General features: G+C 41.4%; 1 protein-coding gene across 2 annotated transcripts; it reads left to right on the top strand.

Moving 5' to 3' along the window:
* The first annotated feature begins 1,400 nt into the window (after nt 1-1,400).
* Nucleotides 1,401-14,172, top strand: kctd1 (potassium channel tetramerization domain containing 1). 2 transcript variants are annotated; one of them, XM_069157432.1, is made up of 5 exons: nt 1,401-1,816; nt 7,525-7,703; nt 9,151-9,295; nt 10,440-10,745; nt 12,951-14,172. In XM_069157432.1, the coding sequence occupies exons 1-5, from the start codon at nt 1,808-1,810 to the stop codon at nt 13,110-13,112; spliced, it is 801 nt and encodes a 266-aa protein (XP_069013533.1). In that variant the 5' UTR covers nt 1,401-1,807; the 3' UTR covers nt 13,113-14,172. The 2 variants fall into 2 exon arrangements, with proteins under 2 accessions (XP_069013533.1, XP_069013532.1); XM_069157431.1 differs by lacking the exon at nt 1,401-1,816 and adding an exon at nt 6,401-6,748.
* The last annotated feature ends 1,760 nt before the right edge of the window (nt 14,173-15,932 follow it).

Here is a 15,932-nt window from a genome sequence, read left to right as displayed (position 1 = left end):
TCGGATCCAAGTAAAATACTACCCCTCCATGGCAACGTTAGAAAAAAATGTTGGCATCCAACTCCACATGCATTCAACAATCTCCACTGGTTAGTTTCAACAGTATCTGATGCATATTTTGAATACTTAAGTGAGAGGATCGCATTTGCAATGGGTTCCATTTGTGTAGAAAATGGATAACGTATGGGATTTTTAGGCCTCCGGGTGTTCTTCATTCACTATAGTTTGTCAGACAAATGGCATAAAAATGTGCATGTATCCTTGACAGTCAAGGGTGGATGTAAAGTGCACCAGCCAGGAACCTGTGGGGCAAATAACTTCACCTTAACACTTTAATCCTGTGCTCATTTTCTTGTGGAACACGATGGTCAAGAAGTGGAAAGTTTAATGACTGGATCGGATAGGCAAGGGATAACTGGCCCATCCTCAAAAGCAATTTTGTTTATCTACAAAAGATGCTCTGAAAAGGGGAACTCTTTTGATGAAGACAGCTGGGAAATTACTTTGTATGCTTGCATCCATCAGTCAGTCCCTTAGACATGACATTCTTATTCCACTGCTGCGTCAAAACAAATAGTTTGTTCCTTGGATGGACATTAAAATACACAATCTGTTTGTTATTCCACATAATTACTTTCTCCATATTTTTCTTCTATTCTTCTGCTTTGTATGTTGGGTAAAAATAGCATTGCTAAATTGATTTGCTTTCATAGGTGCTCTTAAAAACAAAGTTGATGCTCTCAACAGTAGGGGGCGCACGAGGTATTTCAGCCTATAACTCCATCGTGTATGGCAAGGAGATAACTGTTGACAATGTAGAGAAATAACTGTCAATTCGGTGTCCAGATGTAAACAAAACTGCGTTGTTAAAGATAAATGATTTATGTTGACTTTAAATATGTAATTCCTTTACTGTGTGCATCCTTCAAGTGAGCCGAAAACCCTCAGAAGTGCCTCAATCTTCCTGAAATCATGCATGGTTGAACATTTGAAATGAGTTCGCACATCACCCTTAGGCACTGATTCAGACTTGATTGAGGCAAGGCAAGCTGCAAGTGCTTATTTATACAACTACGTCATTTGGAGGTTGTCCAAAGGGAGGAAGGAGGCTGAAAAGATTACAAAGGAGAAACTATAGCGAGGGAGAATTTCATTAACCACGTGCCATTAATTTAATAAGTTTATTCTAGGCTAATCAACAAGTTGTCTGATGCACATGCAGTGTGTATGGCATGGTTTAAAGAAGCAGACTAGACAGGTTAGATGTTTGAGAAGTAGTGGGGCGGGGGTGGGGGGGAATCAAAGGACTCCACCAACAATCTATATAATTATCATCATCTGCTGCTTTTCCTCCCTGGCAAAGAAACACTCCATCCATTTGTAGAAATCGCCCGGGGGAACGTTACATCAAAACTAATCATAACGATTAAAATCAGCTTCTCTGCGAGAAGGAGGCAATAGGCAAGTTGGAGGCAGGAGGGGTGAGGGTGTTGTAAATGCAGAAAAAATTATTTATTTGATTTTATAAAAACATAAACTCAACAAAGACTGAGGCATTGCTGCTGTGATCTCTTCCTTTGCTCGCAGTTTTACTCTGCAGATTGGTTTAGACTGGGGCAGAGACATGAGCTAATTGTATCCTGATCTTTGCCTTGAGGGGTTTCGGAGCCCTGGAGCAAGTATTCTCTGTATTTTGTTCTGTCTACCTTAGCCAAGCTATTGCATTTCTCGCTGGTGTAGGAAGAGAAGCAGATCGTGGGCCAAATCGGGAGGAAAAGGTGCACAAAAAGATACTTTATGCCGCCCTATGTTTCAGGTAAGCGAAGATTTATTTGGTTTGCTATTATTTCCGAGGTTGGATGGACTGGGACATTGAGGCGCAGCAGCTTTTACGCATGTGCCAAGCGATTCGAGCGGTACAGTTCTTAAAAAAAAGATTTAACCACTTCCTGGCTATTGTTCCTTAGTTACTGTACAAATGTATGCGCGTGACTACAATATAGAGGGCTTTGGGGGAATCTAATGTAAACGAACAGCGGATTAGACTGCGATCTTGTCGAGCAAACACTCTACTTATCCACCGTGTGAATTCGCTCATGGCGCGTTTCAGCTCCGAAAACATCACCGTCTCCGTCTCGCTGTTGCTGTACAACTTGCTCGTAACTTACTTAAACCCGTGTTTGTCGTGTCCGTAAATATTTTTTGAATTCAGTTTTGTCGTGAAACAGTTCCATTTCCTGGCTGCCCCAGATCTTCTAATGAAAGACGCCATTGTGGAGTAATTTTGCCCCAGGCGTATTTCTTATTCTGTATGACAGGATGTACCTTTTACACACGTCAAAGCCGAATCTGTGAATCATCCTTTAATACAAGCCGTGGCCGTGTTAGGAGAATCATATTCGTGTAAAAGAGTACAAAAACAGCAGCGAATTTTGCCTTCTCTCCCTTGGCTTTCTGACCGCGCCGTGCGTAATCAACTTCAAGGTCCGGATGCGAATCGGGAAATATGTAGTTACTAAGTAGTTCTATATAACAGTGTGGTCTTATTTCGCCTGTAGGATCACAATGTGTAAACTATCATCAACTTTTGTTCATAAAGTGTGTACTTTGCATCCTAAACAAAAAATGTATTGTGTGTTTGGTTACTTAAACATTTGTCAGTGGCCATCAGTGAGGTACTTATAATGACATTAAAAATAAAGCTCGTGCAAGTTTTGGTCACCTGTAATGAAAGCCAACAGCCAGTTTCAACAGTTCCAGAGGCTAAATGAATAAACAGTGAGACTGAGATGTTGGGTTGTCAGGATCGATCACCTGATGGCGCTGTAACTATGTTACACTACTTTATATCTATATTACTCTTTTTACACCTTCTGTACATCTGCTTCTCAGTGAATTTACACTTAACAAACACACCTCTGAGCTGAGAGAGGACACATAAAACAACTGCCAACATAACATTTGGGAATTTGCATAATCACTTAGAAGTTTAGCTTTCTTTGCTGGATGGGAATGTCTGAAAATAAATGCTGTTAATATATCTCATGTCGTGGCTCTGCCACTCCTGTGCCCTAGGACAGGTTGCTCTTTGCCAGTGAACATGCTCCACTGTCTCCAACAGCCTGCAGCAACACAGTGCTGATCACACTTCCTGATCTATGACGTCATGCTGATGTACAGCTGCAGTAACTCCACAAAGAATTATTCTGAGGTAGACGTGTACTAAAAGTCGAGGAGTAATTATGTGCCTTTGATACTATCTCAAGACTGTTAGCACATGCAACTCATTTGGATGTAAAACCTGAAAGTTTGTATCAATTCAGATCACATGTTAGTTGTAGTTAACAATTCTATGACTGTGTGAGTCTCAAACACAGATTGGATCTCATTGATCCAGTAGCGTTGGATGTGATTTATATCCTCATATATCAACCAAAGGTGTAAAAAAGTGGTTTATCCAGATATTTTAATTTCACTTCAAGAAACCAGTTGGCATAGTCTCTTTAATCTACTGTTTTTTTTCTTGCAGGCAACTGCTACATCATTTGAATAAATGCCTAAGTAGTTTTTACCCTGAACACATTTGAGCATTTGTCACCACGAATGTAAAAAGCTAATATTTTTACTGAGAAACATAGGCGATACAATTACTTTAAAGTTGTGAGGTTTACATAGTACAAATTACAATGTCTCTGTTCTCATCAAATATTAAATGGTTATTCATAAATTATTATTTTTTTTTAACACAAAACCATTATTCTGGACTTATGTCAAAGGTCACGACAGAGTGAGTTGAGGAAACATTAAATACAGAGTAGATGCGGTAACTAGATATGGTATTATTATTTTGTAGCGGCATGTAGCTACATATCAATGTCTGAAATCCATTTACAATGTCCAAAGGGATACAAACCTGACCACCAGCTAACCTATAATGTCGGCCATACTGTTATGACAGTTAGCTACCTGTTATATGTTTTTGCCTTTACAGCTGGCAGTGACTGAAGTTCACCCAAAGTCTGTAGCTGTCTGTGTGTGGACATTTAAAACAAATGGCCGCAGGCAAGAAAGCAGAGACAACCCATCCAGATTATGTAAATACCAGTCTGCCTGCCTCAAACTGAATGTTAATGCTCTGATCTGAAATGCTAATTGTATCTTGTGCGATGTGTCGAAACAGTGAAGAGCTGCATTGTGGGGCCGACAATTGAAAGCTAGTTTGTTGCTTATGCTGATACCAAAAGGCCCCTTGATTGATACAACAGCAGACAGATACTGGCTTTCTACATTGCTGGGGCATTAGTGGGTAATATCGTGCATTAATGTTGTAAACATTTAACCAGAGCTTCATTGTTTGTTCCTTGAAGTCTGAAGGAAAATGTTAAAATTCAGATTTTGCATAAAAAGGCCTGTCGCCGACAGAGCATTGGTGGAAAACAAGAGGAGTAGCGGGAGCAGCTCAGGTGCACTGTACCTGTTATAGATTTGTTTGTGCATACTGTGCTGCAACAAAATGACATGAGCTTTGTAAACGAGCAGATTCCCTTAACACAAAAGTTCAAACAAACTTCTTCACATTGCAGACTTCTGGAGCCAAATTCAAAATGGCAACAGGTAGGAAAAGTGATCGTGTGGCAGGTCTGTACTGACGGCTGATAAATGAACCAGTAATGATCTGTCCTTAATCACATGCTTACTTGTGGATTCAGATGAAGTTATGACCTTTGACCTGCTCTTGAGATCGATGTGTAAAAGGCGTGCGATGTGGACATCAGTCTAAAGAAAAGGTCCACTGCACTTTGTCTTTATTTCCAGCAACTCCAAGTGATTTTGTGATATAAGAGCACGTTCCCTCAACCCCCATCCACCATCCCCCCACCTTCCACCCACCCAACCACCCGTTCTCTTTCACCCTCTCTTCTTTCTCCCCTGCAATTTTCCATAATGCCTTACAGATTTTACACTCAATCCACCTTTGCGATGACAAGGCTTTGAGGAAATCCAATTCCACCAAGCTGTTTTCAGAACTTACTCTCCACAGGCACACACTCCCTCTCACACTCTCTCTCTCATACACACACACACACACACACACACACACACACACCACCACCACCATCTCCACAAATTAGTCAGGGAACAAATTACCTGCATTCTGAGTGTGATCCCACGCACTTTGCCGGCTGCCTTACACAGGTCCCCTTTTGAAGAGCAGCCATGTGATTTCTCTCTCTTTTGCCCTGCAGGCCCCTTTGCCTTCTGCGAGGGATTCTGGAGTTGAATTTTAAAACTATGTATGGCTGCTGCCTGCGCTTATCAGCGCGTGCACAAGTGGCATGCAAATCAGACCAGGATCACACACCGCATTGGAGGCCTACACTCAAAGGCAAGCTTAATTGCTAATTGGGTATCTAGGTGTGAAACTCACACTGCCAATGAGAAGCAGGAATGTGGATGTTTTAAGGCCAGTGGTTGAACTAATTAATTTTAATCTGAATGTTATTAAAAATTGTGGATTCCCTGCATTTTCTACGAAAAACAGCCCAGGAGAGTGCTGTGGCAGTACTTTTAACTGCAATTGGACATGTTGTGGTTTGGTTTTATACTTCGTGACATCTTGTGGTCGTGTTGCAATGCTGGTGTGGTCATTGGAGGTGGTATTTACATGCACACTGCAGCAATTATACAGAGAATCTTACATTTGTCAGGAGTGCAGTCAGTGAGACGCAGCAGAAGAAGTAGTTTTAAGTGTCTTTGTCTTCGGACAGATTGATGATTTGGTTGGGGAGCGGTTACTTAGGTTACGTTTCTTTGTGCACATAAAGGACTTTTAAGTTAATAAATGCTGAAAATATTTTGTTAATAATACATCTGGGCAACTGAAAAGGCTACTGACTGATGTAGTGTGATTGGAAAGATCATGTCAGTCAGGTGTAAATGAGTGATGTATGTGCGAATGTGGATGGTGGGTATTATTGGCATTTTTGTCCAGGTGGTTGAGCAGATTGGCGATAGTTTCTGGTTTGTCAATGTTTGAACTTTGGACTATGTGGGACTGTTGTGTTGAAGGAGGGTTTGACCTGCTGATACAAAAACGGCTGCTGAACAATGGGGAGCCACTTCAGGGGGGAGGTGCCCGCCGCAGAAACACTGCTCCAAAAGGGGGCAAAGGCCAGATGTGGAAGGTCCAGATGTGAGCGTTACCCCGGTTCGCATAACCAGGCGATTTAATTTTGTTAGGCAGGATTTGTTTTATTCAGAAAATGCGACACACATACCTGCCACTGAAGCAGCGACAGCCCAAAAGAGCCCCGGGCGCTACAATGCTAATGTTGTCGGGGGCTTTGACTTCTCCCAGCCACTGCAACGAAGCTGCTCCGTGTGACAGCCACGGCGCCGCCGCTCTTCCCCCGGTGCTCGCTATCCCGCTTTTCACGCCTCTTCACATTTGGCAGGTGTGTTGGAAAAAGCCGACCGCGTCCTATCTTGTAACCTTAAAGTGTGCGCTGTAATGGACGAAACGGATATCATGGACTTAACACATCAGAAAGCGAGAAAGCGACCGCGTCCAATCAGTTCTGTGGATGAGTCGGTGCACGCTTCCCTCAAACGGCTCCCGATCCGGGCAGCGGAGTGCAGGGATCCCTCACTGATGTTCGCTGTCAGAGGAGAGCCTATTCCCGCAGCATCTCTCAAGCAAAATGACCATTCGCTGACTTCCTCTCCAACCACAGTGATGCCGGCGCAGGTAAACGCGTAAAAGTCCGATATTGTCTGGGGGAAAAAAGAGAAATAACTTAACACTGGTGTCGATCTGTTACTTTTGTTACAAGTGCAAAGTGACTGACACTTGAGTTTTATTGAGTGCACTGAACAGATTGTCTTATTTCCGTCTTTGATGTGCACACATTGTTTGAATATCAGGCACAGTCCTCTGTTTGCTGCTTTCTGCTATAATTTACTGTTACACTGTTTCTCTGTAATATTTCACTCTCGTCCTCCTCAGTGATTAGGATGTGACTATTTTCTCCAATCTTCATTCAGGCTCTGAAACTTTTGGGGATAAAGTAATTTTCTTCTCAACAGAAATTGCCTGCTAATGGTGTTTGTAGGTTAACACGAGACAGTTTCTCCAAATCCTATTACAGTATTCAAATCAAGAGTCATTATTGCTCATTTCCAAGACTGAGATTGATGCTCCAAATTAATTTGGTTTTGGAGATTATGGCCCACAGGAGTGGATGCTTGTGGATGGTGGCAACATTCAGGTCAAGGTCAGGCTGCTCTATCTTGCAGAAAAAAAACCCTTCCTTTATACTCCTGACTCTGGGAGTGTGTTCACTGAAGACTGTTGCGTCTAATTATCATTTCTTTTAATTCCTTCTCTATTCTAAATCTATCAGCCCCCCCGGAGTTGTTGTAATTGTCTTTTTATTTTTGATTTGCAGCAGACAATACGAAAGTGAAAGCATCTCTGTCTTACCTGCCTGTGTCATTATATTTTCTCTCTTTGTGGTCCTTCAGGATAATCGCTGCAGCATGTCCAGGCCCATGATCACGCGGTCACCAGTGTCTCCCTTGAGTAACCAGGGGATCCCAACACCTGCACAGCTCACCAAGTCCAATGCTCCTGTGCACATCGATGTAGGCGGACACATGTACACCAGCAGCCTGGCTACCTTAACAAAATTTCCAGAATCTCGGTGAGTCTGCCCGACCATTCATATGTATGTTAAGAGTGCGATGAAGAATAAGTTTTGGTTAGAGCCCGTGTTGAATGTTTGTACCCAGATTTTTGCTAAGTGTCAGGTAAAGAATTTCACTTCAAGCCAGATGTGTTTGTCAGTGTCAGAATTTCCTCACAATTTAATATCATCCTGTTTTATGTTTAATGTCAGTATATGACAGTCAAGTGTCACACTTCTTCAAATCACAAAACTATCTCAGGATTTGTATTCAAAAACATTTGTGGTGTCAGTTTGTTTTGGATTTATCAGGTAAAGTATCTCAAAATATCTCCTTGTGGAGTAAAGCCCACAGAGTATTTTGAGGGGTAAACAATTTGCAGGAGCTTCACGTGTATGAATGTAGAGCACAGACAAAAGCAACTTGGTTATTCTGACAGATGTCACAGCAGCAGAAAAGAGCCAAAGGGCATGGAGCCATCTGGAGGCTGGGAGGCCACACTGTCGCTGCGAGCGCAGGCCCGAGGGTGACTGGCACCCTGCCTCAGGCAACCAAGCACCAGCTGGTCCTGACCTCTCCAGACCACCTCTGCTTTCATCTTTCTTTCTTTTTCTTTCTTTCTTTCTTTCTTTCTTTCTTTCTTTCTTTCTTTCTTTCTTTCTTTCTTTCTTTCTTTCTTTCTTTCTTTCGTTCTTTCTTTCTTTCTTTCTTTCTTTCTTTAGTGACTGTCCTCCTCCAAACAATGACCCCATAAGTCTTTTGTGAAAGCAGTTTATTACAACCCACAGTTTTGTTTTAAAGTTACGTGCTGTTTAAATAATGCCAATCTAGTGTTACAGAGAAGCAGTTTAGATGACGTGTAGTTTCTCCTTGTTAGGAGGAGAGGTGGGTTGGATGGAGAATTAGCGACAGCAACAGACTTGGCTCGCTTGGTGAACATGGCTCGCTTTCCGTTTCCAGCAATGAGTCAGGACAGTTTTGAAAAACTGAGTTTACTGTTACTATGACAACGAAGGTTGCATAACTTCCAAGGAAGTTGTAACTTTAATACACAAGTAGTTCAAATGATCATTTTAAGCCAAACCATTATCTTTACCCAACTCTAACCAAGTGGGTTTCATGCCTAAACCTAACTGTATTTCAGAAACACTCCCGTGGGTTGTATTTGAAGGTAGGAACAAACGGCCTATTTTGTAGTGGGTTGGAGCACTTGTTGGAAAAATTAATCACATCTCTTAGCACATGCTCCTGCTTCATAATTTATTGTCCCTTTCATTCGTCACACACAAGGTCTAGGATACCAAAACAGTCACTCATGTTTTGCTTTAAGTGTTGTTATGAACTTTTGCTTGCAAAATTAAAAGAAAAAAAACCGTTTGTTAATCTTGAGATGTTCTCCTCCTACCTCCTTCCTTCCCTCCCTTTCTGCCCAACCTGCCACCCCTCCTCGCTCTCTGTGGGTAGAATTGGTCGCCTCTTTGATGGCACAGAGCCTATAGTCCTGGACAGCCTGAAGCAGCACTACTTCATTGACAGGGATGGACACATGTTCCGCTACATCCTCAACTTCCTCAGGACGTCCAAGCTCCTCATCCCAGACGACTTCAAAGTGAGTAGATGTCCATCGTAGAAACTGTAAAGTCCCATCAGCCAGTCAGCAGTCCTACAACTTAGCACACACAATGAATGCTAAGGCCGTGGGATGCCTTCAGTCATTGGTCTTCCCTGAATTGCTGAAAACGGTTCCCATGCTGGAGACAAAATGTTTACCAAACAAAGCTCAATCATAATGCATTTCCTCATCAAGAGATGAAGTTTGGGCCCTTCCAGCCATTAGAAGTCAATGATTCTTTTGAGATACATAAGGAAAACAATAAGCTTACACTGAGACAAATAATTGTGCTGGCAACGGTGGCCACACGACATGTTATTCCTGCAGCTCTCTATGTTCTGTTGCCAAGTGTCCATCCAGGGTGGCTCTCACTGCATGTGACACATTAACATTCCTGCTTTTTACTCGCATGTGTCATTTAGTCCGTAATTACTAAACGTACCCTGGGAGAAAACAAATAACCACATTATCTGATGGACTGTCCACAGTGCAACTCAATCAGTGGAAAGTATGTCAGTTAAAATAAGCAAAGACAAAAGACAGGCTCAAGTTCAGGCTGAGGCCATATTCGCAATGGGTAGATTTCGAAAGGAGCATGAGAAAACTCGAATGTGGCGCAATTTAGGCCCTGCAGCCCTGCGGGTAAATGATCTGCTCCTCTACCCCACGCAACCCTGTGCTACATGTCGCACCACATCTCCTCTACTTTGGATCTTTTGTAATTTTTGCTGAATGGTGTCTTGATTAGGGTTTATTGCTCGTTCATGTAGAACGGTGCATTTCACACGGCTTTGTTGTTTCATTTTTGGTTTGGCTCCACATTAGAAAGAATAATTGTTGCTTGAAACTTATTTGCTTCTTCTGTTTTTCATTGTTTTTCTCTTTAGTATAGCAGAATGCACTACATTCTGCATTGAGGCTAATAGTGTTCTCCAATTTAGTCCAGTCAGGGGGAATTTCTTTGTCCAGTGACATTTTTGTAGGATAAAAATATTTGGAGAGTTTTTAAACTACTCTGAAATCATATCTAAAATGAAGCATTTTCCGTGTTTTTAAAAATGTAAACTCTACAGGCAGACAACCTTACATTTCCTTTTGCTGGATCCTAAGATGTGAACTCTACTTAACCCGTTTCCTACAGGACTACAGTCTGCTGTATGAGGAGGCACGATACTTTCAGCTGCAGCCCATGCTTGCTGAGCTGGAGCGCTGGCGCCAGGACCAGGAACTGGGTCGCGTGTCACGCCCCTGCGAGTGCTTGGTGGTGCGTGTTGCACCCGACCTGGGCGAAAGGATCACGCTCAGTGGTGACAAGGCCCTGATCGAAGACGTGTTTCCAGAGATCGGCGATGTCATGTGCAACTCGGTCAATGCCGGCTGGAACCATGACTCCACGCACGTCATCCGCTTCCCACTGAACGGGTACTGTCACCTCAACTCTGTCCAGGTAATGGGAACTTTTGTCTGTTGTGGGTTTAGCGTCTTTAATATTGAGTATTCGTCAATAAGTACAAACACTTAAAGGTCAGATAAAGCGATGATTTTATAATATGCTTTACTTCAAATGGCCAAGGAATTGACTGAGGTGATAATCTGTTCATTCGCCATCTTTCCATCTGCTGTTACAGAGCGGGTTTTAAAATTTTACTGATGTCTGATTGCAAACTCTTATCTTTCTTTAATCTAATCAAATCACAAGAACAGCCTTGCAGAAAAATGAGTTCTTTGATGACTTCATCAAAGCATTAATTTAGCAAGCCATCATTACACATGTCTTCCACCATCTTTACTTTTCTGTGATCTGACTAGAATAATAATCTTGACTTTGGATGGTCATCTTCAGTACTTTCTTCTTATCCATCTTTTGCAACACTAGTTTTTTTTTTAAAAAAACATTTTTTTAATCTTTGCTCTTATCTAAGGGATGGAAAAGGGGTGAATGGTAGATTTGACCATATCAGAAAGGCTGACACGTTCAATCATGGTAGAGACTGACATGAATGTGCAAACGGAGGGGAAACTGACAGAAAGCAAGAAGAGAGGAGCAATTCAGGATGCAGTGAAAACACTTAGGTAGACATAAGATGATGCCCCTGAGTGTTTCAGTTGGTGTTCGGTTTGATGCAAAGTTTAGAATAAAATCAAGCCTTTTATTGGCCTCTATTCCCCGTTTATTGTTTCTGTTTATAACATCCGAGAAACAAGTTTTCTTGTAAGATTTCCAATCAAACGGTAAATAAATATTAAATAATTAAGATTCAAATACTGAAGTAAATGAATACAAGCAATGATTTGAGGTTGATCAAAGATGTCATGGTGTTCATAAAAAAAATTTAAGGTTTGGGGAAGTTATTATAATAGTGTAGCAAAACTACGAGTTTGAAGTCTTTAATTTTTAAGGAAGTGCACACTTGACCTTTGCTAATTTTTTATTTTACTGGATTGGAAGGATTCAATATTCTCCTTTCTAAGTGTAATGATTTCAAGGGAAAAAACAGATACTTGTAAGAGTGAAACTTTATAACAAAAGCCTTTACATGGAGAAATATATATTGCATCTCAACAAAAAAAAAAAAAAATTCAGTTGTGTCAAACTCCAATGTTATAACCAGCATGTATTTGGCATTTCTGCATTTACCTGATTATATATTGATATTGCACTAATTCATTGATGGTAAAATCCTCAGATATGCATCAATAAATGATGCAGGAGAGGCATATTTGAAAAGATTTCACAATGATTGGGACTGTGTCTCCATCTGAGGAAGTCGAATCTCCACCTCCTTTCCAAAAACACACAAACAAACCCGTCTCTGAAGTGTGTGAGTCGTGGAGAGCAAGCAAGAGAGTGAGCATGCTCCCTGGCAGGTTGTCCCCAGGCAGGGCCCATAATCCTGTTTGGTTATTAAAGCACGCCGGCGGTGAATGCTGTATCTGCGGCTAATGGAGGCAGGGCGGGGGGTGTGGGGGGGGAGAGAGAAGGAAGGGGAGCAGAGAGAGCTGCCAGCAGTAGGGGGACCTTTGTAGTTTTGGCGGAGGCTTGGGCCTGGGGGAGAATTGGGGAGAGGGGGTTTTTGCTGAGCAGCCCACACTGAGCCAAGTGGCAAAGAGAAAGCCTCACTGCTCCCTGGGGCCTCTTCGATGGAATGTGATCCTACAGCCCCCCTGGACACGTCTGTAGATGTCTGCAAGGCTGCGAGATCAGGAGCAGCTACACACACACACACACACACACACACACACACACACACACACACACACAGACAAACACACATATAGTGCAGCAGAAAACAATGAAAATGAGGCATGAGGCAATATGAGAGGCTCTTGGTTTTTGTGAAAGTCTTGTGAAAGTCTCATCCAAATTCCCGTCACAGGCCTTATGTTGCTGCAGCTTACTCCCAATGCTGTTTCCAGTGCTAGACCTAACTCTAACGCAGCCGCGTATAATTGGAGGAGTTTCGGGTGATTCTATGTTTTTCAGCTTTACAGGAGTAAACAAAGGGTTAGAGGTTACATTCAAGTTTAAGCATCGCAGTTTATAGTGACTAGTGACACCACAAATAGTTATAATGAAAGATGTGCCTGGTCTGCTAATGTCTTGAATTGTTTCTGACATTTTCCTCCTTCTATCTTGTTCCACCTTTCCCAGGTTCTAGAGCGTCTCCAACAACGTGGCTTCGAGATCGCTGGCTCCTGCGGCGGAGGTGTGGACTCATCCCAATTCAGCGAGTATGTCCTGAGGAGGGAACTGAGGAGGACAAGTCAGCGAGGACCCAATTCAAACAGGATAAAGCAGGAGCAGCTGGACTAGAAACCTCCCGGGCAGCAGGAGGTGCTAGACTTTTCTGTGGCAGCCAAACGCTTGATGCTGCAGAGCTCTGTGGACTCTGTTTTTCTTTATTTCCTTGTTGATGTTTTTGTTTTCTTAAATTTGAGAACCATCTAGAGAATTAAAATGAAGTGCAGCAGGAGATTTTTGCCATAAGAAGATACAAGACATTTGATAAGTTTCAGATAGCAAGGACATTTGTGATTGTCTAGCCCCCATAAACCAATTTAAAAAAAGATTTATATACGCTGGATCTCCAAACAAAGTTTGTTTTAAAACTTGGAGCCTACGTTAGATTGAATATGATTTCTAATTTACCCATTTAAATTAAAAATGGCTTTTATTGCTAATGTAGTGTGTTGCATAGCTTGTCGCCAGTGACTTGATTTCATTGTCTCACTGGCATATTGGCTAAGTCTGTTTTTATCCCTCGTTCTGAAAAGGTCACTGATGTGTTGCTTACAGTACAGAATGTCTCAGTTGTCATATACAGTTAGTTTCAACAACAGCATCTTTTTTTCACAATTAACATGATGTTGAATATTGTGATACCAATGAAGTGTTTTTACTTTGACTGAGGTTATTTTATTGGCGTATGCTGTAAGATAGAGTTGACATTAGTACCAACAAAATTTAGCATCAAAGACAATACTATACACAAAATAATTTTGTAAATTATCATGTCACACCATTTGCCTCATTGGGGAGTATGAACTACAAATCCCATGTGCTTCCTTGGGAATTATTAAATTGGATCATAATATTCCTCTGAGTCATGACCTGTAAATTTTCATCGTATATGTGTTTGTGTTTTTTACATTGAATCTTTTTAAAGCAAATTTGTTGCCTCAGACATGACTGAACAGATTAAAAGCTTATTGTACTACCCACTCCAAGATCGCTTTTATTTGTAGTGCATATTGATATGAAGTTGGATATAAAGTATTTCTAAGATGACTGACCCACCTACGCTCCCGAGATTTGAATAAAGAGGAATGTAGCAAAAAAAAAAAAAAAGTTAAATAAATCTCAGCTAAAGTTGTCACGGTGTCTGTTCCCTGTTTTTACTTTGCTGCAGGGACTGAGTTCACATCTCTGCACAGTGTTGCATTTGAGTGGTTAGTTACTAAATCCTAAAATGTGAATGAATGCATCTGGTGTACCTCTTTATTTCTAGCATCCTGAATGTAATTAATAGCGAACAAGGCCAATATCTTTCAACATTATGTTGTGTTTTATTTCTCTCCAACCAGAGAGGTGAAGTGAACTACCCAGGCAATATTGTACCTTGGAGGATTTATGCTGGTGCATCAGTAACTACACAGGGCATTCTTTACTTAGTTATATTGAATAGAGCCGACTTCTCCACGCAAGTCCTGTCAGTTGTGCTTCCACATATTCCTGCAGGGCCAAAATCCAAAGTGAAATCCCACACGGAGCCCTGTCGTCTTGTCTCCATCCCTTTTGGCAGAATCTCCACTTTCATTGGCTATCTACGGTTTATGCTATATGTCTCCCTTTCAGGCCTCTTTGCCCCAGATTCCCTTTTGACTGACGGTTATTCTTTTATTTGGCCAGAGGTGCAACTGTGAGTGGTGCACAGCAAGGCTTTTTTTTTTTTTTTTCCCTCAATCATAAAAATCAAACATTTCTGTCTAATTAAGCATTCTGGGTGCAGGTAGCAAACATATCAACTTCCAATTTAGTTTGTGTTTAAGATATTATGTGTATCACAGGTTAATTTTAAACAAAGCTACTCTGCATATTTATTTAAATATTCAATCCATATCGCAAGACATTTTTCTTTTAATATACAATTTTCAGTTTTGATGCGAAATCATTTTAAATACAATTATTTGCTGGAGAGGTAAAGCAAAAGACTAATATTGCTCAAGATTGTACACATATAAAGTTACAGCTAGCAGCCACCTAGCTTTAGCATAAAAACTTCATATTTATCACACAGACATGAGAGTGGTATCTGTTTACTAGTATTACAGATTGGCATATATTTGGGTAGCAAATGTGGTTATGGACATGAATCCCAATATAAAATCATCCTTTTTAATCTTAAAATGTTGTTATGGGTGGTGTCAGAGAGGGAATGAACATATATTCAGTTTTAAATCCAGTGATACTTTTTATGCAGCTTATGTGATTTTTTTTTAAGTTTGTTACCTGTGGGGCAGCCTGAGTATAATGAGACCTTGTCCAGCCCTATCGCTTCTCACTTCCTGGATTCACACTAACATGAAAAGGAATTAGAGATTTTCTCCTCTCAGGACACAGTCAGTTGGAGAAAAGATGAATGGTATTAAGAAACTGACTTCCAGTCCTTTAGAGGACAGGGGTTTGGAGGAGAATAAAGCAATCTGAGATCCTCCTCTCTTCTGTGGTGTGTCTGTGATCATGTCTCTTTCACTTGCTTTCTCTCTAGTGATTATTTCCAGTCATCAAAAGGCAGAGTGGGGCCTGGGGGATGTGGCTGTGGCCATCTTTCCCTCAGTCCTCTGGCTCTGCTTACTCACCACTAGTGAAGGTCAGTGGATGGACTCATTCACCTCATCTTCAAATCATCAGCCCTCATAGTGCTCAGTTCTCAGCCCAGTGCAAGCAGTGGCAACTGCTCCTAATGAATGTCCTGACTAAATACACTTATTAGATGATATACATTATGTTGTACTCTGGATTTAGTCTCACTGCAGTAATCTCTCTTCTTCTGTGTTGATCTGTAGGTAATACTTTGTCCTGTAGGTGCCTCCTACCTTTATTGAAAAAGCCTCCTGGCCATTTTATGCCAGC

Source organism: Embiotoca jacksoni, unplaced genomic scaffold (assembly GCF_022577435.1).
Source record: "Embiotoca jacksoni isolate LCO1_2020_lvr unplaced genomic scaffold, fEmbJac1.0.p SCAF_22, whole genome shotgun sequence".
Classification (NCBI taxonomy): domain Eukaryota; kingdom Metazoa; phylum Chordata; class Actinopteri; family Embiotocidae; genus Embiotoca; species Embiotoca jacksoni.
This window is presented reverse-complemented; position numbering and strand designations above follow the sequence as displayed.

Coding starts and splice junctions, on each gene's coding strand:
- kctd1 (XM_069157431.1), top strand. CDS start 6,512: ATGGACGAAACGGATATCATGGACTTAACACATCAGAAAGCGAGAAAG. Junction 6,749..7,524: donor CCACAGTGATGCCGGCGCAG/GTAAACGCGTAA, acceptor GTGGTCCTTCAG/GATAATCGCTGCAGCATGTC. Junction 7,704..9,150: donor ACAAAATTTCCAGAATCTCG/GTGAGTCTGCCC, acceptor CTCTGTGGGTAG/AATTGGTCGCCTCTTTGATG.